The sequence below is a fragment of the Amphiura filiformis genome, chromosome 6 (assembly GCF_039555335.1).
Source record: "Amphiura filiformis chromosome 6, Afil_fr2py, whole genome shotgun sequence".
NCBI lineage: Eukaryota > Metazoa > Echinodermata > Ophiuroidea > Amphilepidida > Amphiuridae > Amphiura > Amphiura filiformis.
The window spans coordinates 5,539,324-5,565,772 of NC_092633.1; the positions used below are offsets into that span (position 1 = coordinate 5,539,324).

The 26,449-nt window shown below is 35.7% G+C and overlaps 1 protein-coding gene across 1 annotated transcript in view; it reads right to left on the reverse strand.

The window, feature by feature from the left end:
• Window positions 1-5,622: 5,622 nt before the first annotated feature.
• LOC140154868 (uncharacterized) overlaps window positions 5,623-26,449 on the reverse strand; it is a 159,123-nt gene continuing 138,296 nt past the window's right edge. Inside the window, exons 2-3 of the mRNA XM_072177517.1 lie at window positions 10,165-10,324; window positions 5,623-6,620 (exon numbers count right to left, since the gene is read on the reverse strand). Coding sequence (XP_072033618.1) covers window positions 6,352-6,620; window positions 10,165-10,324 — 429 coding nt within the window. The 3' untranslated portion in view covers window positions 5,623-6,351. The remainder of the gene's footprint in view (window positions 6,621-10,164; window positions 10,325-26,449) is intronic.

The following is a 26,449-nucleotide window of genomic DNA, read 5'->3' on the forward strand; positions in this document are numbered from 1 at the left end:
TAATAAAATAATACATTATATACTTGGATTATATTCAGCAGTATGCCGCAATGACAATGATATGAAAGCTCCGTAAAGCCTACTCCAGCATGTAGCATGTACTATGCCACACACAGACTGTCCACTTATCATAGGAAAGTGGAAATGGCTCCATCCCACACTTTCTAATCAAGAAGTCTTGTATTATATTGCAATTGCATATTTGAGATTTCATCAACTAAAAGTGCTCTTGGAGTCCAAGTGGTTTACTTTTCATAGGGCAGCTGTTCATTATAATTGCAAAGATTTTCCTCCCTGTAACCTCTTAAACCCAATCTATCTTATAAATTATATTTAAATTTTAATAAGAGAGAAAAAGAGGAAACAAATAAAATTTCACCAAGACTTGAATAAGCAATCTAGAGCCTGTAATACAAAACACCCAAAGCACATGAACAGCAGCAGGTCATTTGTAATACAGAAAAAATAGACCATTTCATTATCAAATGTACACAGTGACAGAATAAACACTGTGAAAATTGCCACTATTATATAAGAAAACCAGTTGTGCTCCAGGATTACTATTGGTTGAAGAAATCTCAAATAATCATGTATCTGCCTATGTCACTATTATATAACCAGTTGTGCTCCAGGATTACTATTGGTTGAAGAAATCCCAAATAATGATGTTATATCTGCCTATTTGATACCGATACAAGTGTAGAATAGGACGCTACAATGTATATGCAATTCTGGTGACATTCATTCCTTATTTTTGGGATACATTTGAGTACAGGTTGATAATCACATAAGGTAGAGCTCTGTTTTCACCAAAAAGCCTAATAATTAAAATAGCTGCTTTCTGTGTGTTTTTGGTGGTTAATGAATTTATTACACTGAAACTATTATAGTTATTATAGAAAAATTAGTTTTCACATATAGCAGCTATTCTTAACACTTTTCTATATAATGCATTTTTGCTAATTAGCTTAATTTCAAAGCTACATACTAGATTTTACAAAGTCTTTGGTTTTGTGCTTTGTTCCAAATTCTGCACATTTTATCCCTTTATATAGATGATAGAATGCTAGATTGGTCTTCTACCATTTATACATGCCTTGTATGGTACAAGGTTTCTAACAATCATACATCCAGTGGTATATAATATGATGATTCAATGTGTGAGCTAGGCACTGCTCACACAAAGAAATCATTTGAATACTTGTATTATGCAGGCTGGCAGCCATTTTATATCACCAAGTCTATATACAAGATGATGTAGTGCTAAATATACTATTATTAACTTGGTAGGTTAAAACACAAACTCTCAACAGATTGCAAACTGAGTCAGCGAGGACATACGGCCACATTGAAAACCATGGTTTTAGCTATCGCATTCAAATCACATACCCATTGCATTTTAAGCAACTTGCATTTCAGTTCAGGTACACCTCATATTTGGTCCCATGTTTAGAAGGTATGTTTTACACACCTTATACAGAAGGTGCAACTTCCAAAATTGACAGGAATTTATTTTGTCCTTGAGATGGAGTTGCTTTGAAATTTAACATTGTAATATTTTGCTTTATTACATTGATATGTACCTCATTGCATATTACTCTTGATGTTACCATCCCTTTTTACTCACACAGAGACATTATACATGTATAATGCATATATATGCGAGCCATTTAACAGGTCTGCAGGGGAACCAGCTGTTGGAAAACCCCAATTTTTTCAGCTCTCCATATTTTTGGCCTCAAATTATGACTTCTAATAATCAGAGCAAATCTTCTGATGTGATCCACCCATATCCTGGCTCTTCATCACTGTGGTGTATCTTGATTTTCTGTCTTTTCAAATTTAGTCAGCCATTAGAATCTCAAATACTGACTTGTCCAATAGGACAAAAATGAACATGAGCATTCAATGAATGACCTTGAACTCCTCCTCTATAACTTGAGGTCAAATTTTGAGCACTGGTTGTTAAGTGAGAGTTATTGTACTTTGCCATTGGAGATGAGGCCATTTGTTACTCATCGTAATTGTATGGCCGGACCAAGCTGACAAAATGTAATGGTGTACAGTTAAAACTGAGCCATAGCTATAACCATGATTTAACCTAAATACAATCAGTAATCACTATCTTGTTTCAGGGGTCAGAGGTCAAAGCCGCTGACCAATAATACACTAAAAGCTTCGTTGAGTTACATTTTATTGCTTAAAATTGCTAGCAAACCCAAGTGCATGACTGAGTCAGTTACCCAACCAGTGGGTGACTGTCTGTGACGATTGCAAGCAATTCTTGATGACACAAACTGGGATTTTGTCAAAAGGGATGTGAAACCTTCAACCTGCTGTATAATGTGTATGGTGGGAAATTAACCAATCAACGTTACCGTTTTTGACATCTTGTTTCAGTTTTCATCTGGAATAACCCATTCTGAGTAGTATAAGTAAATTCTGGGTATATAGTAGGTACTTAATATATCATGATATGAAACTAAATGGAATTTATAGTCCGTCCAGTATTAGGTAGAACATGACCTGTGCCAAAATGCATGGATCTTACACTAATGGGACAAAGGTCATGTTGCCAACTTATGGTGGAACATACTTTAGTTGTTATAGACCATTTAGAGAAAGATGAACATGACTTTGGTCAGGGTGTGTGAGATACAAATGTTAATGGATGGGGTCATGTGCCAACTTATACTGGACAGACTAGTATGGTGGGTGGAGTTCCATATCCCATTATTGTTATTATGTACCAGTACCAACATTGCACAATTTTTGTATGGAGCAAACAAAATAGTACCCGATGTTAATGTGTCAGGATTGTGGTTACAGAAATGGATTCAGTAAGATTGGATTAATAGCATCTGAGCAGTTATAATTTGGAGACACTTACTTAATATCTGATTAAAATCGATGTGTTTGTTCAAATTGCCATTTCGTATGTTGTCATTATGCTGAAAACATCATTAAACCTTACCATGTCTCAAAAGTGATTTTGTTTCATCTATTCACATGTGTTTATACACACATGATGTCCAGGAAGAGATCCTAGAAATACAGCTAGCATCTATCGGGAAGGTCTTTTTGATATAGACTTGTTTTGAAGTTGTTCTAAGTAATTTGAAGGCTATTTAAGGTACATACTATGGTGTGCAATATTTATGTACCTGTAGCCTAAGAGGTTTGGGTGATCATGCCTTTTGGGGGTATTCAGCATGTGAACATTGTCTATTACGTCACCATCAATCCTGAAAAAAAGTCTGGTGGTTCTAGACGCAACATAGCATAAGTGAATTGCACATTTTCATGTCCAGTATTTGAATTTAAGTCAGGTGAACATTATTGAAATAACTATTTTCTTAGAAGTATCAGCCTGTTCTATTCTAGAAACAAAGGTTAAGTTATTATTATCCAAGCCCACCTGTATCATGTTTTTACTCATGTTACTCCATTCTAGAGGCTGGGCAGCTTTGGACAAAAATTAACATCAAATGGGCAAGTTCAAGCTAGCAAGCCTACATATATTCATGTATACAGCAACCCAGTTGACTATAACGAAAGGAAACATGAAATATATTATGATGCCGGCACAATCTTGGGTTCACATGATGTAATTACTGTAAGAGCAATCATACTGTCTGGATGAATATAACTCAAAATTATTTCTGATGTAACATGATTGAATTCCTTGTAATTTCATTTGGCAAAATGTATACTGTATTAACCATAAAATATGCTACATTTCCCTCCTTTCTGAATCCATTTACAGGACAACTGATGATTATGAGCATATTTCAAGAATTTGTCACAAAGTCATCTCAAATGACATGTACCAGGGACGATTCCTATACAATCTTTACCCTCCAAAGTAAAGAGGCAGTGTCTATTTAACATTTTTACTCGTAAGAGCCTACTCAGTTCACTTTACAGCCAAAAAAGCAGTATCTATAGATAAACAACATAGTAGGTACTGTGTTTTTACTTAGGATGTAGGTAAGTTTAATCAGCCAAAGTAACAACACAGTATACTGTAGCTTAAGGAGGCCCAGACATAATTTGGTATCCAAGGGATCATGTGAGTTCACAGGTAAAATGCATAACCAAGAAACTTTGCATTTTGTTGCGAGACATTTTCATGCGCACTTGATTCTCAGCGTCCTGCATCTTTAGATGTGTATGTATGCACATGACGCAGATCGGAGAAGAATATTGTGCTTAAATTTATCAAATTTGTGTAATTTTTTTTAAATATATTTTTTCAAAAATTAGTCCTGAAACAACATTTCTTTTATTTTACTATTTCAAAGTATACAACAATGACTTGAAAATATGTGAAACAACAAAAATATGTGAAATTTTGTTTGCGTTTTAATAAAGACTATAAGCAACATTTTATTATTTTTTCCACAGAAGCCTCTAGTCAAATTTGGAGAAAACACCATATTTGGAATCGATTTTGTTATATTACTCCAAAACTGCCTTTTTTCTTTAAAATTTGTTATCAGCAAATATGAAAATACCAAATATCTAAATATTAAGAATTTTTATGAACGAATTATATCATGCTTGGGCTACCTTGCAGATACTGTACTTCCATGAACCATTCAACTAAATCATTTGCTCCTTGTAATTATTGTGCATGTTTGTACAATGATACCATGAGATATTGATGTACCTTAAAAATATATCTATAACTTGCAAAATATGGATGGTCTTAATTTCTTACCAAACTTATAACTACAAAGATTAATGTGGAATATATGAGATATATTTATGAGAAAATGGCTAATGATAACTTGAAACTGTGTTTGTGGACCATCTTGGTCAGCAACACTGTAGGAAGTGTGCTGTTAAAACAAGCAATATTTTTGAATGAAGTGGTGGTATGGACAACCAGATAAGATGTACATCTTCTCTGGGACAGCTGAGAGATGGAAACTTGTGCTCCATTTAAAAAGTGTACAGTTTGTGTAAAACTAATAATGTATGATTGTGTTGTTATAGACTGCTTTCATTCAAGTCTAGCAACCAAGATCATCTTTTTTGTTCCAAAGAAAACTGTCACACAAGAAAGATGAGGGTAAAAGAGAATATACCTCATAAAATACAGGGCTTGCATGGTGTCTGAAATGAACCCACCTATGCTATTGTGTCAGCCATGGAGCACCACATACTTCCAATTTGAACAAGAAGTAGATTTTTTGGTAACAACTCTGGGGTATGTTAAAATATTTATGTAAGCCAAAGAGCACTTAACACATCTATCGTGGAATAATGAATATGATCGTAATATAGCACTATTAAGTTTGTTCCCAACCACCCACCACCCACCCTGCAATCTAGGAATAGAATAATTTGTGTTTAAATGGCAGATATGCTTTTAAAAATTGAACATGAAAACACACTACAACAGCACAAGAATTTAAACAGTACATTTATATATCAAACCTATGTTTGAACATGGAATTAAAAAAAGAATGTACATAGTATGATTATTCTGATTACAATCCAAGATTTTTTGAAATATATATTTTTGTCAACAGACAATTGTGCTAGAATTATTTGTCACATCTCCCCTAAAACCCAAAGTATAAAAGAAAAAAATCTTTCTTTTTTAAACATAGTTCAATCAGATGTGAAAATAATGATATTTTCCCGTTCAGTTAATTTTTGGTTGGTTTCTTCTTCTTTGGTTCATTTCATTCCTGTCATATAAGTGTGTTTTCAAAACCTATTTATATCATCAACCTTATGAAGCATACCTGGCCCAAGGCAAAAGAATGTAACTTATCCCTATGAGAACTACCTGCCGATTGGCCAAAAAGACGTTTTCATTTTCAATTGGACCAATCAGCAACACTGTTAGAATAATTTCAGCACGCAAACAAATTTGGGTGAATTATTTGCAAAGCTCCATTCTGATTGGTGAATAAAGTAAAGATATCATGTAATTGACCAATCAGAGGCAATGTTAGATCGGCAGGTAGTGCTCAGAGGGTTATATTTGCTATCCATATCATACACCTCCAATTGACATAGTCTTAAATTTCATTACATCCATGGAGTTCACCATGGAAATGAAAGAAAGACAACAAAAAGATGTTGCTAACTTGCTTATATCTTATAATGGCCTTGATATATAGAACATGTTATTAAACCATGTCAAGGGAAATGAAATTGGATTGGTGGTACCATAAGATACATTGTTTTCCCTGCATGTTAGGGCCCACCTACAACAAGTATTGTGGTGAGGGGTGGGATGGGATGGGTATTCTCATGGATCTGAAGTGAAGGACCGGGCAGGCGGGCAGGGAAATAGACCTAAGCTTTTATACATTACATTATAAATAACCCCTATGTATATCCCTCAGGTAGGTCATAAAATTGTTGTAAAATACATAGTACTAACCACAGCGCTCCAATCATAAAACATGTTGACACGGTTATACTAGCTCTGTACAAGGAAGTCGCCACCGATCGAGATGGAGGCGCGCATTTTTGAGTTGATGTTTCATTTTCATATAAAAGACTATCACATACATATCTATCGTTTACTTCGTTGCAATTGAAGCAAGGACCATCGGGGGCGTACGAAGATTTCGGGTGTTGAAGAGCTTCATCATCTGTGGAAAAAGAAAAAAGATAACAGAAGAAAAAAATTACAATGTTGTGCAAGTCTTTAGTACCCAAAACTATTTGTAAGGCTAAGGCATGCAATCACAGTAAACACCGCTGTTGTAGCAATGAAATAATGAAGGATGAAATAAAATCCCCGAGGTATATAATGGGTGGGATGGAGGTACTCCTATCTGATACTGAAGGGTGAAGTCCCAGGGGTGGGGTGGAGGCTCTCGCATATCTGAGCTATAGAGGTATATATTGTTTTGACAACCCACATTTTCAGGCTCCTCTGCTGTTGCCCAAACCCTCTGCTGTTGCCCAAACCCCCTACTGTATAGCGGCACATTTTCAAGAGGATTTATTTTGTTCTTTTTACAGTTCATTTAAGAACATTTAAAAACCTGGACAAATTATTTTAGGTTTATGAGCTTTGATGTCAATTTGCTTGAAATGGCAAATAAAATAGAACAGCTGCAAAATGGTTCAGAACAGTTACAATTGTTAAAACTGAATACCACTAGAATTCCCTCCATTATATCAGCTTGATTCACATTTATGTCCCTCAAAAAATAGCTTAATTCACCTACACTTTGATAAATTTCATCTTCAACACCCTACTCAAATAGTTGACAAGCCTTCATCCCGGGGCCTTCATACACTACCAGGTTTGTATTGCTGCCACCCCCAGAGGTACAATGCCACACAGCTACTTCATTGGTGCTCTAGAGTACTGGTGTGGGTACACACATTGGAATCACGCATACAGAACAGATACTAGACTGGTGCTGCATTGGTAGAGTAGCCACAAAGTAGCTGGGCAGCAGTGTACCTATGGGTGGCATTAATGAGAATTTGATAGTGTAGTTTCCAAGATCCTCTATTTCAGCAGAAACATATCCTTTATCCCTTTCCGAGACTCCCTGTGATTTTGATAACCTAATATCAGGATTTTATCATTTACAACAAAATCGTCCCCCTTTCCAGGACTTTAGTGAAAAGATTTTGTTTGATACCCTATCAAATAGTCCTATGGCCACTGCTAGTCCTGTAGAGTCCCTGTCACCTGAGCATACACACCCTAAATTTAAGATCCCCTAAACATCACATAATCATATGTATAATCCCTAGAATTCAGATTTTTAAACTGCTAAAAGGTAATGCATGCTTTCAATGCCACTAGAATCAAAGGTTGAATGTTGCAAGTTTTGAGATATATGTGACGTGTCATGTCAAAAGGAGACACTTTTGGGCAGGATCGTAAATGGAGAAATAGCCAAAAATCTGCCAGGGGTGATTTTTTCATAATTTGGGTTTGTTGTGAATTTGTGATGTTATTAATGTTAAAAATATTGTCTGATAGTTTCAGACCGGAATATAACTGGCATCTTGTATTTTTTGAGCCATTTTTCAAGGTAATTCCTACTCTCAACATTGTCAATAATATTTTGAAAGGCCGATATCTCAATTTCCAATTTTATCAAGCCATAACTTACGAACTCAATATCTTTGCTCAGAAATGTCCGATTTCATTGGGGGAAATGGCGTTGTGGAGCAAAATATCTCTATATTTAAGATATGTAAAAACCTCAAAATTGATAACCTGCCCAAAAGTGTCTCCTTTTGACATGACACGTCACATATGTGAATATACTTGAATTTTGGCACATTGAAAATGACAGTTGGTGCAAGACAGTTGCCGTTCTCAATAAATAATTTCTCACTGGTAGGAAACAGACCAAATCTGACCCCCAACTCCACCATGTGGCAATAATTTTCCAAATACTAATACAATGGGTATTTGGAAATTGCAAACCTTAATAATTATAAGGTACATAAGCTTGGGTGATCTGATCTCATCCAATCTAGCCAAAGAAGGCAGTTTTGATAATTGAGTTGTTATTATCAACTTGTAGGCCAACTAACCAAGTGTGGCATTGCTGAAATCCTGCAACATTCCTACAATTTATTACTGCAGCAATATGACTATTATCAGACCATTTTCATCAAAATCAGAGCATTTTTCTGTTTTAATCACTTGCCCTGTAGAGTCAACAATTAAAAAACTTTTTACCTTTTTGCTCATAACTCAATAATGATAAGTTGTAGATAGGTCAAACTATACATTTTCTGAATTGGTATGACCAGAGGAATATCTTGGCTTGGGTTTGGACACAACTTTGACCTTGATATTTTCGAATTGCCCAAAGGTGACAATCTACATCACCCAAATTTTATTTTGTACCATCCAAAGAGCAATATCAGCAAAAGACACTAAAACTGGCAAAACCATCTAACCTGGCTCTGCGCTGGAGTAATCCTCACACAACTTCCACTAAGAACCCCAGGACTTAGTCTCTTGCCACATAACCATTCATAATGATAAAACACCCAATTTCATTCAGCAGTAATGGATTAGATGTTATCTTCAGTAGACATGAACTCTGGGATTGCATTGGTTAAGAGATATTTATACTGAGTTGGAGTTTTACAAGTAAAAATCTGAAAATCTTGTATTGTTCCGCATCTAGCAATATTATGTGTTACTTTGTGTTGCATACTGGTGAAGATGTAATACGTTGTGTTGCATGCTGACAGTGGCACACTAACTTTGCCTCTGGAGATGGCCAGTTTAGAAGGACATCCACCACATAGAAAAAAATCAAACAGCCAAGGTCGTTACCTCAGGAGGGTTGCAGTGCAACCGGGAGTCAAGTGGATGATTTGTACCCAAAATAGCCGCCTCATTTCAACCTGGGGGACTGAAGTCCCGTAAGCCACGTGCCAGGTACACTACTGGATTTACCAGACATAATTATCCATACCATCTCAACCTCTTAATTAAATTCATGTCTACTAATGATTGAATTCATTATCCTCCATTTGTTTGCATACAATACAAGAATTATCACTGGTTTGAGGACGTATCACATGCGGTCATATGATGCAACATCAAACCAATGACGTTTTTTGTATTGTATGAATAAACAAGGGATAACTAATAACACTGCAAGATTCCTATTGGGGCTGCCTGCACAGGTACACCATCACCAAGGTCCTTTGCTAGTACTGTGCAGCATACCAGGGGAGTACCAGTAGGTACCAATGTAGAACCAGTCCTGGTGGGTCCTGTGCAGTAGCAACATTGGTACTCATCATCATCCTTCGGCTGCAGAGGAGGCAACTACAAGTTTCCTCCAGCTACATTTGTCTTGAGCCATTGCTGATAGTTGACCTTGAGTATATGCCTTACAAATTTCACTTGACGAGTCCTATCTTTCTAAACAAGTGGCGCTGTCTCTGTCAGATTGTAGATGGTAGTATTTGGTACTCTGTCTACTCTCTTGATGTTTAGCATAATAGGGTAGCAGGATGTGCCAAATGAGTTGATTTTATTTTCCATATCCTTAGAGCATTGGTACTGTGTAGGTACTGTGTGTGTACCAATGAAGTACCTTGGTGACGGTGTACCTGCACAGGTGGCCCACATAGGAATCTTGTAGTGAATGTCACAAATGACTAGAAATATAATTATGTACATGATCTTACCTGGACAGAAAAATGATCTTTGACCACAATATGGTATATCAGGTAGCAGGTAAGGACACTGGGTTGTAACTTGTTTGCAGAACTTAATACTAGGTTTAATCCAACTACCATTGTGCACATACTGGAATGCCGTGGCACACATCCAATTTTTGTAGGCGTTCTGTAAAGAGAAATAAGGAGCATAGATTAAGTCAAATTGTTGGAATAGAAGCTTTTTTGAAAATTAGTCAAGATATAAAAATATTTGCCATTAGGGGATGTGGCTACATGAATATGATAGTATACATTTGTGTGACAAAATGGTTTTTACAACACCCTGAAATGTTTTCTTACAACACCCTGAAACGAGTCTCACACTATAGCAAAAATACCCCCTTGCAAGAAAATTTTGCACCAAATGTTGCCCCCAAAGCAAGTTGCCCTGGGAGGAAACTGGTGCATTGCTGAGTTTATACCCCAGTGGTTAACCTGAGTTAAATGGTTATACAAACTAACTCTATTTATTTTTCTTTCAAAAGTTAAACATTAGCTCTGCCCATCAGTTCAAATGTGTTAACGTTTTTTGCTGGTTTAGCGAAATTTGAGTGCGGAATTTCTCTGCTTGGAAGGTAACCTCCCGTCAAGGTTAGTGACTGTTTCTCTACACACTGAAGATTTCAGACAATTCACTACACTGTCATTCACCATGTTCACTGATGTTTGGTACAACCCAATGGTTAAGTGGCTGTTCAACCAGGTACAGCATAGAAGGTCACAATTAACCCAAGTTAATAGATGTTTGTAGGACAAAGGACGCACCTCCGTGCTACACAGTAGAAAGATTGAATTGAAAATGAAATCTTACACACAAGTATTTAAATCAAACACAACCATTTGTTCTGACAATACTTTTTTTTTTTAATATTCTCTGTGCTAAACACTAGCACCTGTTTGAAACAAGATGTCAAAATGTACAAAAATGTATCCCCGGCCATCCAAGTGCTCTCCATTGATGTTGATTACTGCTTTCATCATGCACATACAACGTGATTGCCCAGGCAGTCAATGCAAAGCACAGGCTAGCTGCAAGTTCAGAAATGGGCCAATGAATATTTGTACATTCATGTACACAGTCTTGTAATGAAAACCTTGCATGAGCAGACTGCATGTATTTTTCCTTTCAACTCTTCAGTTACAAGGAATCTGCCGCTAAAGCAACATGTACAATCCTTTGTTTCAAAAGCAGGAGTAAATTTTGAATTGTCTTGCTAAACCTCAGCTTTCTAAATTTCTTTTTTTCTTATGGAGCATAATTTATTCTAGGAGAATATACCCATACTTATTTTGTATTGTGTGAATATGAATAAAGATATATGTTTCTAGTGTTCAATGTCATGTGGTGTCAATGTTACAAAGAAGGACATATTATATTGATTATTATATCTGGAGAATAGGTTTCTAGACACAAAGATAAGTTCACCTGCTGAAGTCACAGGAGGGGTCTGGTATACTGGTCGGGTAAGACCTGCTGCATCCCGGGATTCATAAAAAAGGGGTACCAAAATCTCAAAAGCACCTCATTTTACCTTTAATTTTCCAAATTAAAAAAATAGAAAACATTAAATGCTTGTTTTAAAAAGCTTATAGCTGGATGGAAACATATTTCTTTTTTTAACCTAATTTATAAATATTTGATTCACAATCAATTAATTGATATAATGGATAAATGACTACTTGTTAGTAAAGAGTTAATGTCATGTCTATTCTATTCAGTCCATCTGTGTCTTTGTGTGTTAGAAAAACAATACCAGTATGAGTAACATTTGTGACGTGTCATGTCAAAATCAGACACTTTTGGGCAGGTTATCAATTTTGAGGTTTTTACATATCTTAAATATAGAGATATTTTGCTCCACAACGCTGTTTTCCCCAATGAAATCGGACATTCCTTAGCGAAGATATTGAGTTTGTAAGTAAAGGTATTATAAAATTGGAAATTGAGATATCGGCCTTTAAAGATATTATTGACAATGTTGAGAGTAGGAATTACCTTGAAAAATGACTCAAAAAATACAAGATGCCAGTTATATTCCGGTCTGAAACTATCACTCAGACAATATTTTTAACATTAATAACAACCCAAATTCACAATAAACCCAAATTGTGAAAAAATCACCCCCGGGCAAATTTGGGCTATATCTCCATTTACGACCCTGCCCAAAAGTGTCTCCTTTTGACATGACACATCACATTTCATCAAATTACGCAAGTGTTATACTCAAGTGCACCAGAAATTCTATGTCATTTTTTTTACACGGAGAACAGCCTAGATTTTCTTTTGATGTTCACCGATGTATGTAGAGCGTAACCTTGAACATGTAAAATTCAGATGGCTATTTAGCATAACAAAAGGTCCGTTCCGCATTAGACTGCGCTGCATTCCTTTTTTTTTTTTTTTGACAAGCAATTCATACGTTTCCATGCATAAAACCATATGACGAAACACATCACATCTCCAGTGACTGCCCTGCCCAGAGAAAAAAGGACTGCGGTAGTTGGATATGACCTGTGTGACCCACCATATCTTAACACATAGACTCAACCTCTTTCATCTCGAATCTGAGATGAATGTTAATGAAGTAAAAATCAATGTGGGTGGTAAATCTTAACCAATAACAGATAGGCAAGCATACATGTTTATGCATTAGCCCAACCCACTGTGTTCACTGAACCCAACCCACGTGGGGTAGCTCTATTCAGATTTCATTTGATAGCTTAACCATCGCGTATACGTGCGAGACGTCAAGCGTATACATTGGACCTTGTGCAAATAATACGCGCTGGATCGCTATTCAAACGGCTTAATTTGTAAAACTACAGGATATGTGCATAACAGCCAAGACTGCATTTTTAATGAGGTAACATCATACCCACTATAGAGTGCATAGTTCATTTTATATTCGAAATACAGTAGACCAGTTTTCTCATGGATATCTGAGCTGTTGAATCAGAACAGGGATGATGGGTTTTCCATGGTCAAGTCAGAGAGATTAATTTAGGGAATGATAAATTTAACTGGTCTACTACAGTAGACTAGTTCCGCATAGATACATCAATTCTGTGTGGCATTGAAATTGGTTATTTGCATAATAAATAAAATATTAAATCCTTTTTTGGTGTATATTTATGATATGTCATGATTTTCCATACAAGCCCATGTGCTATACTTCTCATGGCCCTTTTTGCTCCAAATGAACCATCTGATTATATGAATAATTTGGAATTCATGTCATCGTTATTTTATTCCTAGAGCAAAACAAATGTATTTTTCCAACATTTTCTGAATGATTTTTGCATGAAATGAATCTGAATGAACATAGGATTATAATTCTATTTTTTAATCCAAAATTTCATGACTCATATCTCAAGAACCACAATAATCCATTTGAATTATCAACATTTTGTAGCAACTTATACAACAAAATGAAAAGGTGCTATTTTTGACAATCAAATGTTTGCAAGTCACTTTGCTATATTATTCTTACCACCATGTTGTATAATTTCTGAGAAACACCCTAATAATGTGATGTATAAATAATCAAGCGTACATCATCATCTGTGTGCCATCAAATCATGCAAAACGTAATCAAGCAAAATGATCTGTTTGTCGCGTGATACAAATTTACCTTTTTTAAAAATTGAATATACTTGCCAGTTTGACAGGCTATGCTGAAAAATCCATTGAAATTGACTTATGATTCCTGATATATGAATATCGTAATGTTGCAGCCAACATTGAAAGGAAAAACAAGGTCAACTCATTGTTTGACTGTATCACTTTTTATATTTAAAAATTTTAGTGAAAATTCCCCCATCTTGCTTCATTTGATCAGATACAACCTTCATACACAAATTTAACCTTGTTAGTGTAAAAGGTTTTATGTGACTCGCATTTCTGTAAAAGTCTGTATTTTAATCCTATATTTGTTTTATTAATTTTCATATTTCAAGCAGCTACTTTAAAAAAATAACACACAAATTTATTTCCTTTTGTGCATATGGGTCAATTGAATGTCTTGCTTTATGACCTTCCATGGTTTACATTTTATATCTTTGCATGTGCAATTTATATATTTGTGTGTAATTTTGATATTGTGCAATATTTTATATGTATATGTGATTTTTACTGGCATATGGGATTAAAAGACAAATTTGTTCTATATACAAGCCTATTTTTCTTTAAAAGGGTCCGATTTCAGACAAATCCAAAAACATCATGGCTACATGCCATGCAGTATTAGATTTGTTGCACTCTTTGGGGCTATGCAATAATTATGTGCCCCAGAAGAAGGCAAAATTTTAAACAATGTGCCAAAAATGGCTTTCTCTCCTCTTGATTTGCCAAAACATTCTTGCTCCCACTTTTGATTTCCCAAAAATGCATTGACTCAATCAATCAAACTCCACCTGAGGCATATAATTATTGGTGACACAACCCGGTATGTTGATTTGGCACCATCTATCTTACACACATGCACACCACCCTGTATGTACTCTGTATTAAGTATCACCATGAACCGTGCAACCTAATTCATTTCCATGCAAGTCTAGCCTGTACACTTGTAAAAGATGAAGTCTATAGTATTGCTATACACATAATGTAATTATTCCCACTCCAGACCACTAGCCCTGAAAGCCATTGTTGTTTTTATTACATTATGTACAATGCATGCCATATATGAAACAGTAAAGCTAGAGATTAAAACACTCCCTCTTCAATAATGTGATGTATTGTTGGTTTTAATTGAATCACTTAATGACAATGCTTTATACATGTTTTTAATTAGAACAATGGACTGTTTAAAATTCAATTAATTACTGTCTTGCACACATTAAGCCTATTGCACTGTAAATGCCAATAACATCATCCTGTAACCTTATATACATGATTGCTACAGGGATAGCATAGTCTACAGGATAGACATGTACACCTGTGTTGTTTTATGCGTCTCCTTGTGTGCAGTGAATGCCCATGTGTTTCAATTTAAAGACTACATTACTATAACGTGTTATAGTGGTTGTTTCCATAATGCATGTGTGGGGGTGTGTTTGCCAGCAAACGAGGACACCCCCACACACACACTTCACATTCAAACCGTGGACCACTCTGCAATGGGGGACTGTCCTTGGTTTCTGGAGGTCTGCAAACGACCGCAGATGCATGTACAATGTATTTGCGAAATATGTCCTCTATCGTTATATGAGATATAATGTCCACATATGCTACATGTAGGTTAAATTCCAAAAATACACAAACAAAATGGCGGAAAACGTCCTCGGTATGTCAATTAAGTACCGATTCGGACTACCTTGATTGCATAGTCCTAAACAGCATCCACGTTTGGAGGCGATTACATGTGGGGGGGGGGTCCACATACACAATTGTACATGCATTGTTTTTAATGAACTTTAGAGAATCACTGCTCATGGTGTATCCAGGACGTGGAAAGACTACATTACTGCATGGTGTTGCTGTATTAGTTGTATGTCCATGATCCTATCTTTAGAGAATCAATGTGCTCATGGTGTATCCAGGAAGTGGAAAGACTATATATTACTGTATGGTGTTGTTGTATTAGTTGTATGTCCATGATCCTGACTTTAAAATCTGCTCATGGCATATCCAGGAAGTGGAAAGACTATATACATTACTGTATGGTGTATATCTTAGCTTTAGAGAATCAATGTGCTCATGGTGTATCCAGGAAGTGGATAGACTACATTGCTGCATGGTGTTGTTGTATTAGTTGTATGTTTATGATCCTAGCTTTAGAGAATCACTGCTCATGGCGTATCCAGGAAGTGGAAAGACTGCATTACTGTATGGCGTTGTTGTAAAGTTGTATGTCCATGATCCTAGCTTTCGAGAATCACTGCTCATGGTGTATCCAGGAAGTGGAAAGACTGCATTACTGTATGGCGTTGTTGTAAAAGTTGTATGTCCATGATCCTAGCTTTCGAGAATCACTGCTCATGGTGTATCCTAGTGCCGTACTATTACGCTGACTTTCGTATTAGGCGAGGATGACAATTTCGACCTCCTCGTTTGTTTACAAACAGAGAGGTAGACAAAAGGCCTGTCAAAACTGTTCCGCTTGTCCAAATACTCAAGTATCAAAAGGATGGTCCACAATAGAGTGATTCACGCAACATGAATAGGGGATTAAAAAACTGTGAAGTAAGACCATTTGCTTCTTTTGTCCAGTTTGCCATCAAGATTTCGAATGGAAACAGTTCAGACCCAGAACACGATCATGTCAGAAATTAATATTTTGTTCTGGGTCTGATTATTCGGACTAGGTGTATCCAGGAATTGGATAGACTATATTACTGTATGGTGTTGTTGTATTAGTTGTATGTCCATGATCCTAGCTTTAGAAAATCACTGCTCATGGCGTATCCAGGAAGTGGAAAGACTACATTACTGCATGGTGTTGTTGTATTAGTTGTTTGTCCATGATCCTAGCTTTAGAAAATCACTGCTCATGGTGTATCCAGGAAGTGGAGAGACTACATTACTGTATGGTGTTGTTGTATTAGTTGTATGTCCAATGGACATTGTCCATGATAGAATCAATGTGCTGATGGTGTATTCAGAAAGTGGAAAGACCACATTGCTGCATGGTGTTTTTGTATAGAGGTTATCCACTTTACTCATGTGTGACTTCTAACAAAAGGCGCTGGTTCCCGTAGTATTCCTCATTCAAACCAATTCAATGCACGATCTCAGAGTTATCTGCATGACCATGGCAGGCTATTTTGAAACAGTCACAGTTGCACATGCAGGTACTTCTTTTGAAAGTCCTAAACAAGGTATAGCAGTCGCTGATAGGATATGCAGCTTATAGAACACGGATAACCTCTATTAGTTATAAATGTATCCATGGTCATGGCGAGGATGATAGCTTTAGAAGGATAATGTTATGGCCTCATTGCGGACCTTACAGACTAGTTTCAACAGCTGTCAGTATCATGATTTCTTTTCAGCTAAGGTGCCCCAATACCAGCAATATTACAGAATTATCAATGATAGGTCTCATTCTAAGTATCAAAATTCTAAAATTTCATTTTTTAATTAGTCAAGACTTGGATTTAATTTGTATAACTCTATTATGTGTACAAATCTGCTTCTTATTTTGAATGGCTACAATCAATGCCACTGAATTGTGTGTTTTGGGGCCGAAATTATTTTGGTACTACAGAGGATTGTATGTAGTTCCTTATCATCACAATTACATTGGTTTTTAGAACAATTCATGAAGATTGAATATATAGATCAGTACAACTTGAGCTTTGTGATATATTCAAAATGGGTCTAATACAAATGGCTAATACAAATCCAGCATGTGTTCACCTATTAAATTTCAATGCATTAATTAATTTCTATTTACCAATGTCTGTTGCACAGCTGTTTGGCATGAAACAGTGAGAAAGTCAAGGAACCTTTACAGATACATGTACATACAGAAATGGTGCCAGAATTTGTTTTCAAAATGTGAACATTTTATGGATTTCTTATTATGGCTGGGAGTCAGTGGGGGAGTCCAAAATGTCCATGGTCACATGGTCTTTGTCTCTTTTATTAGCATAAAGATTCAATGAAGTCAAGTGTGACCTTGAATTTATTTTTAAAGTATTTACATGTTTTTATTAACTAAAGTTAAAAAGTTCAAAAATACCCGTACATTCAAATACTTCTATTATGCATGTGACCCAATAGCTCCCAAGGTACTGTAAATATATGAAATACCTCTAACCACTCATCCTTCTTGGTTGACTATGATGGAGAAATTCTTGTAAATACTAGGGCACTGCTCAACACATATCAATATAGATCCAAGGGGTTTTAAAATATTTTGTATGCTTTACACTTATCTAAACAAGAGTAGTACTTTCTTTTTAAGACCTTTTATCACTACTTTTGTTTAATATCAACTTATCAAGAATAGTTTTCAGAGCTTTATAGCTACTCTGGTTTTAGTTTAATAACTACTTTTTCAAGTATCTCTATCATTACACCATTGCCCCTTCACTAGTTTATCTGTGCTGATGCGTGTAAAAAAAGTTTGCAAGTTCATGAGTATTTTCCACTTAATGCCAAAATTTTGGTACTGGTATTTACTACCAGTTATTTCTTACATGTACTCCAGTATTTACAAGCCAACCCCATAGTGATTACCCTGGGCCCTCTTATTATCTCCAGCACTGAATTCTTGCACCAACATACCTCCCTAACTTGCACCAAAATAGGTCTATAGATATACGTAAATCTGTGTCCTCATACTCCATAGACATAATGAAGAAATGTGATTTCACACTAGAGTGCATTTATGATGTTTTATGATCATGTCATATTTGTTGTTATACAGTAATCATGAACACATTGATTGGAATCCATTTAAGCCAGCCTAAATTACCCAACACATGGTATACACATTTAAATAAAATACCATTGATTGATGACCTGACTGTATGGCTCTATAAAACTGCCATATGAAATACTGTCATGATTCATCATGAGCTAATTCATACATCTATGAGTAAATGGATTGAGCAGCAAAATTGATCAGGAATCTTTCCCAAGTACTGTTAAATTGTTTCTAAATTGATGGTCCATGTGGAAACATACTTAAGTCCAGGGTATGTTATTGTGAAGGAAATAAATGGTCTCAAACTTGGTCGGAAATTAAGAACGTAATATGGAAAACAGATTTTTAATTTTTTGGGGTCTATTGTTTACTTATTGTGTAATTCAATTTTGTTTTTAATATACAGTTATAGAAAAAGTTTGGAATACTTATATTTTGAAACACGACTGCTTTTTCTTGGAAAGCCACTCCGATCGGATATTTTCACTGTGAAGGGATAACTTTTAAAAGGTCATATTGAAAAATAATTCTTATTCAGTGAGAGCGGTCTAGCTCGTAGACACATAATCTGATTGGTCAATTGTATGATTTTGGGTGTTGTCAATTAGGCTATACACTACCCTATGTCATCACAGGTATTGATAATGCATAAATAGGGGTGTAGGGGTGTGTGTATGTAACACTTTTATGGGTAGACCTAGTGTGTAATGTACAGTGCCGATCGACGGGAATTATATAAATAAACATAATTTTTCACCAGTAAGCAGATGTTAGTTTTGATGGGATTTGCATCAAAATGTAACATTCATAAACTGCCAGAAAATTTACAAAACTTCTAATTGAAAATTGCTGATATGGGACTCATTGCTCTTGATCATGTCGATAAATGGCAAATGTGAATGAAATCTCATAAAGACAAAAATTGGACATCAAAATGAAGATGGAATAAAAGTACCAAAATAGTTTAATTCAGACTTCAGTACTTCTGTTATTTTTCTTATCGCACGACAAAGCTGTCAAATTCGGCATGGTACTAGTAGTAGACACCGTGGATACCTGTTTACGTGTTTTATGCAAATGTTTTTGAAAACTTGCTGCAAAACATTCTAACATATATGTCATTTAAGTGTTGACAAAATATGTTGCAAAAATGTTTGCAAAAACATACATTTTCACAACATTTTAAACATATCATTGTAGTGTTTGAGAAAGGTTTTTAAACACAAGTCTCCACATACATAAATGACAGCCAGTGAAAAAATTTCACTGACCATCCAGGATTTGAACCTGGGACCTTCGGATCACCGGACCGATGCTCTGCCAACTGAGCATATCATTGTAGTGTTTTTCCTACGTAGCAATTAAAAAACATTTTATGACTTTATCAACATTTAATGTTATTTAAATGTTTTGACCAAAACAAGGACAGCATCAAAAAACCTTTTAAAAATGTTTGTGTGTGTTTGTTTGGGAAAGTATTTAGATCTGCAGTTAGGAATAGCAATTTATAAATGGGTTTGATGAGACAGGTGCCTTGTTCAATGCTTGTCCTATACGTAATTGTTGACAAATATTTTAAACAGCAATCTCTGATAATTCCTTTGAGAAAAATAACCTGTTCTTTACATGCAAGCGTTCCAAGACTATTTGGAGGATTGTAGCTTTAGAGAATCAATGTGCTCATGGTGTATCCAGGAAGTGGAAAGACCACATTGCTGCATGGTGTTGTTGTATTATATTTGTATGTCCATGATCCTAGCTTTAGAGAATCACTGCTCATGGTGTATCCAGGAAGTGGATAGACTACATTACTGTATGGTGTTGTTGTATTAGTTGTATGTCCATGATCCTATCTTTAGAGAATCTATGTGCTCATGGTGTATTCAGGAAGTGGAAAGACTACATTACTGTATGGTGTTGTTGTATTAGTTGTATGTCCATGATTCTAGCTTTAGAAAATTACTGCTCATGGTGTATCCAGGAAGTGGAAAGACTACATTACTGTATGGTGTTATTGTATTAGTTGTATGTCCATGATCCTAGCTTTAGAGAATCACTGCTCATGGTGTATCCAGGAAGTGGAAAGACTACATTACTGTATGGTATTGTTGTATTAGTTGTATGTCCATGATCCTAGCTTTAGTGAATCAATGCTCATGGGGTATCCAGGAAGTGGAAAGACTACATTACTGCATGGTATTGTTGTATTAGTTGTATGTCCATGATCCTAGCTTTAGAGAATCACTGCTCATGGTGTATCCAGGAAGTGGAAAGACTACATTACTGTATGGTGTTGTTGTATTAGTTGTATGTCCATGATCCTAGCTTTAGAGAATCACTGCTCATGGTGTATCCAGGAAGTGGAAAGACTACATTATTGTATGGTGTTGTTGTATTAGTTGTATGTCCATGATCCTAGCTTTAGAGAATTAATGTGCTCATGGTGTATCCAGGAAGTGGAAAGACTACATTACTGCATGGTGTTGTTGTATTAGTTGTATGTCCATGATCCTAGCTTTAGAGAACACTGCTCATGGTGTATCCAGGAAGTGGAAAGACCACATTGCTGCATGGTATTGTTGTAATAGTTTATGTCCATGATCCTAGCTTTAGAAAATTACTGCTCATGGTGTATCTAGGAAGTGGAAAGACCTTTTATAAATGGGTTTGATGAGACAGGTGCCTTGTTCAATTCTTGTCCTATATGTAATTGTTGATCATCTTGTGGCGCAGTTACACAAATATTTTATACAGCCATCTCTGATAATTCCTGTGAGAAAAACAGCCTCTAAAATAATTTTTTTTATTTATCAGCAGATTGTAAATAATGTTGATTTACCAGGACTACCCCTCTTTGAACAGTTTCCAAAGTTTTTTCTTATATTAATGATATCCCATTCTTCATTACAATCCTTATGGCTGCCATCGCTACAGGTTACGGCACTGCATCATTCAGTGTAGCCGTACGTACCACTTATACACCTGTAGAGCCTGGTCTCAGAGGGAACCAAATGGTTGCATAAATTTACACCTGATATTAGTATCATACACACAATTGTATATATTATATACACACCCAGACTAATTCACAAGAGTGAAAAGTATTAAATAACTCCCAATGACCTTTGACAGCATCAAGGCGACAGACCAACCAGCATTGCTCATCTCACTTTTCACAAGTCTGTATATTTTTGACACGTTGCAGTGGGTGCCAAGAGACTTCAGGCTAGCTTGAATTTTTTTTTGTCCAGACTCTCTACAACATGACTGTTCAACTTGTTTCGTAAAATAATCCAAATTGTTAACAGAAAATTCTAATTGATTTCAAATTTGGATGAATCTTTCATCCTCTTTGTTATGTAATGGTCTGTTTTTATTTCACTGTTTCACACAATCTGGCATCCCATCTGACATTTTTCTTGTAACATTTTGATGATACTGTATGCTGGCACTGCCTTATAGATTGAGAGTTTGGGTAAACTTTTATGCATTTTGTTTGTAAATGTTTTTTCTTCAAAATGTATGATACTCAGTCATCACTAGACCGTATATATGTAATTATTTTTTTGTTCTAGTCCCCACCTGCATTGTTTGCTAGAGTTGGTCCATATTTTTTTTCATGTATAACTTATCATTTAGGCCTACAGCTTAAAGCTTGTATGATCTTAAATTTTTAGATTTTTCTTTTTTTCTTCCAAAATGATAATATGCAATCATTATGAAAGTTCCCAATTCATTTGGATGCGAAAAACATTGGGAATTTGCAAAGAAACAACATCATAAACTTCACCTCTATCACTTAAAATATCTCGCACTTTTTGGATTAGGACGGCGAGTGCGGCCTCAGAGTTGGTTTGGTTACGCTCCCTCCACATGGGGAGGGAGCATAACCAAACTGGCTTTGTAGGAGACTACGATTTGCGATTGTTCTGACATATTATCTGACACCCCCCCCCCCACCACACACACACCCCTACCACCCCCTCACACACAATACACATTGAACACAGACATCATTCCATAATTATGGCATGGTCAAAATACACCATAACAACACCCAGTAGCAACATAGACTTTCCACTACCTGGATATACATACAGTGTAACCCTTTGAAAAATAATTTTGTAGTTTTAATTCATTTTTATTTTAAATTGCAGGTGTAAATTTTTTTTGACACATTCACATGTACAAAACTGACCATAATTACATGTATATTCTACGAAGCACAAGTGTAATTTGTGTCAAATTTGCAGAAAAGTAAAGTGGCTCTCTCAATAATGTGCTCATCTTTTTGAGAATTTATTACATTTTTGAAAGGATTTGAATCTTAGGTTTCAGAAACCTTTCAGTAAAAAAAGAGGTTGACCATCTGCTGTTATCTTTAGCATTAAATATTTATTGGGGAGCATCATCAGTGATTTATTCACATGGAATCCATTAGGCGATGGATGATTTAAAACCTAAGTGCTTATGAACTGTATTATGGCTCGGCTTGGTTTAACAGAAAAAGATGAATAATAGTTTGATACCATTAGTGTGAAATGTTATGGTGAAACAATATACACTGTTTTACATCAAGGAATATGTTGGGCCACCACATCAGGCTTTTGAGTATATACATTATCCGACAGTCTTTTTCCATCATGTGTGGATTGGGTATGAGACCACATGCTTGCAAATCATCTATTATACTTAATGGAGGATTGTGCAATCATCCCAGAGACTAAAGATACAGAAAATTCACCAAGAGGCAAAGTCCAACATCATCTGTTAATGAGAGCCAATCGTTCTATGAAGCATGCATAAGAAAATGCTATGCCCATTCTGCAGTGTTAACGCATAAGCACAATCTTGACATTTTTCGTGTAAATATATACCATAGAGCTGCATATATACCCTTATTCATCTCATGATAGGCACAAATAATGTGCGCATGATTTTTTAGGCACACAGCCTTCATGAATATGCAAAAATTCTAAATGTATACAAAACTTTACCAGTTCATGTAAATGGTCTGCATCCCTTTAGTTAAATTATCATCTCCACTTTTTTTTCCTGCCACAAAATGTGGTAAAATCAAACCCCATGAAATATTAGTGTTGAAACATGTTTGTTCCGATTGGAACGAATGCTAGTATGAAACTCCACAGGTAGGGAGTAGGGGAGTCTAGGTCATTCAAAATATCATGTGATGAAATCGGACTATCCTCCTTTAAAAGTTAAATATGTGAGCATACATTGCATCATTCCTATATAGTACCATTTAAATTGACCCAAATATTAATCCTAGGTTGGAGCTGACTCATGGCGCGCATACAATAATATTATGACTGAGAGCCAATTACTATGATAATTGTAAAAATATCATTACTAAAGAAGTCTGTGCTATTTGCAGTATGATAGTCCTATATGACAAACACAAACTACATGGGGTTGTTGCAGAGTTCCTTTGGTATGATCATTTGAAACAAACAAATAAACTTGCTTCCCAATGCTATTATTAATATTTGTTAATTTGTTACAAATTTACTATTTATTTCTGTGTAAAATTACAATTGCAAAGGCAATATCATAAAAAAAGGGAAGGCCCATAATATTTTTGTTATTTCCCCAAAGCCCTACCCCTAGCTTGAAAAAAGTGATATTGAAACTATGGAATATGTTTCATTTTAATTCATTAAACAAAACCCTGGATTGTATTTGATTATCCAATCAGTGATTGCTATTTCGAGAGTTTTGGCAGATGGTTTGTTATTAACGAAGAGCACAAACTGGTTTGGACTGAGACTACAAGGGTTGACCCAGAATTGACAAAGGTAGAATTTTTATCTAATGCAAAACTAAGTATTACTAGCAATTGTAAATTCAATTCAACACATTCGTAGAAAATGATGAGGTACTTCTCTGAGGGGTAGAATACTACATAAATTAATTTGTTTAGCAAAAATATCATCAAATTTGAATTACGTTCTGATATACCAGAACAAAATTACAACAGTGGCCTATGGAGTAGTGCATTACACATAATCATGCGTTTTGTTTTTGTAGATATCTACTGAGAAGTGTCATAAAAATAGGATGCTAGGATCACAAAATACTCCTGTAAAGTGCTGGAGCAAAAGTTATAATTGAAAAAGAAAAAAAAAGACCAACTCCAGAAACAATGCAGGCAGGACGAGAACAAAACAATTAATTTTATTCAGCCTTACCACGAAAGAGACAAAATTGAACCATCCCTACGGATACATCATGCATTGTTTGTATCACCAAATTCTTAGCATACTTTTATGCCATAGATTCTGCACTTGGCTTGCTCTGTGGTCAACTGTACTTCCTGAATTGCAGGTCAAATCATTGTTGCCAAATTTCTCTCTTAACCATTGGTTTTCTATGTGATGGGAAACCAATAGACATTGCGGGAGCCACTGTTGAAAAATCGCCCAATTTTTTTCTGAACCATTCTGTGGGACAGTAAATGGTCAAAACTTGTGGGAAAAATTGTCAAAAGTCAGCCAATTGGGCTGCCAAATTGAGAGTTTGGCAACCCAGCCCATACTCATCAGGCTTTAATCTGGTAAGTTCTGGTAGAGATAAAATACCAAATGTGTGATATACAGTTAGAGGGGTAATCCTTATTTGAGATTAAGAGATAACTGGATTAGGTTTTTATCAAGCTTAAAGTGTAGGTACTTTGTTGTGGTGTATAATACTAAGTAGTTCCAAGATATTATAGCAAGTTCTTTGTCTACACTTCGTCACAGAAGTCGTCAAATAACGCAAATTATATGAAAGGGCTAATAGTAACTTGAATAAAGAAAGGCCATAACAAATTATTGCAATGGAAAATTATTTCTTAATACTAATCAAGGCTCACTTTCACTTTCAGCAAACTATGTAGGTAGAAGTACCAAAAAATACCCTGATCCCTACAAAAGGACTCCATCTCCTGGACCTCTTCATTAAGTTTACCACTCTGGATTAACTCATGGATATGACATATCAATGTTATATTTGTCTGAAATTGGCACATCTCAGAATAAGTTGCTTTCTATTGTGTGTTTTCTATTGGAACATAGTTTTCAGAAAATGCAAGGTAAGACATAATTGAATTAAAGCCATAATGTGTGATTTGTTTCACAGCGATGCCCTCAATTTTACTCAGATTTCTACTTTTTGCATGATTATAATGCCTAGTGGTATACTAAAATACCACATAAAAGACTAAGCCTGAAGTGCTTTAATAACAGTAAAATTTAACTTTTTATATTAAAACCGGGGAAACCCGGTTTTATTAAGAGTTCACCGATCAAGTGCTTGCTAACATCTCCCGTGGATGCCCGCGTGGATGTCAATATGTGTACACACATCGAACGCGATGCTCCGTGTAATACATGTAATACGATCGGCGAGCATAGTATACGCATTGTAGGTGCTGGAATGAAATGGCAATTTTCTTCATTATACCTCATTTGTTTGGCTTGAAATTAAAAGGGGATAATGTGATCAGTGAAAACAAACATTTAAATAGGAATCTATTCTTTATGAAAATCACACATTATTGCTTTAAGGCTAAAAAACAAGTTGGTTTCCTATATCATTGAGGCTTGAAAAACAAAATGCAAAATGTGCATGTGCAAAAACTCTCTACACTGGAAGGATGAAGTCAAGGAATCTTTTTCAAAATCACTGTTCATGTTTATAAAAGCAGAATTTGCTATCAGCAGTATTTGAGCAATATTATCACTTTATTTAAGTCACACTGTTACCTCTTCGAGCAGATGCAGACTCCATTCCCCACCTGACAAGACAAGGCTCAGTGCTGTTAGTTTTCACAAAAAACCTGTGGATTGTTCTCTCATGGTTGTGGGACCCAGCTC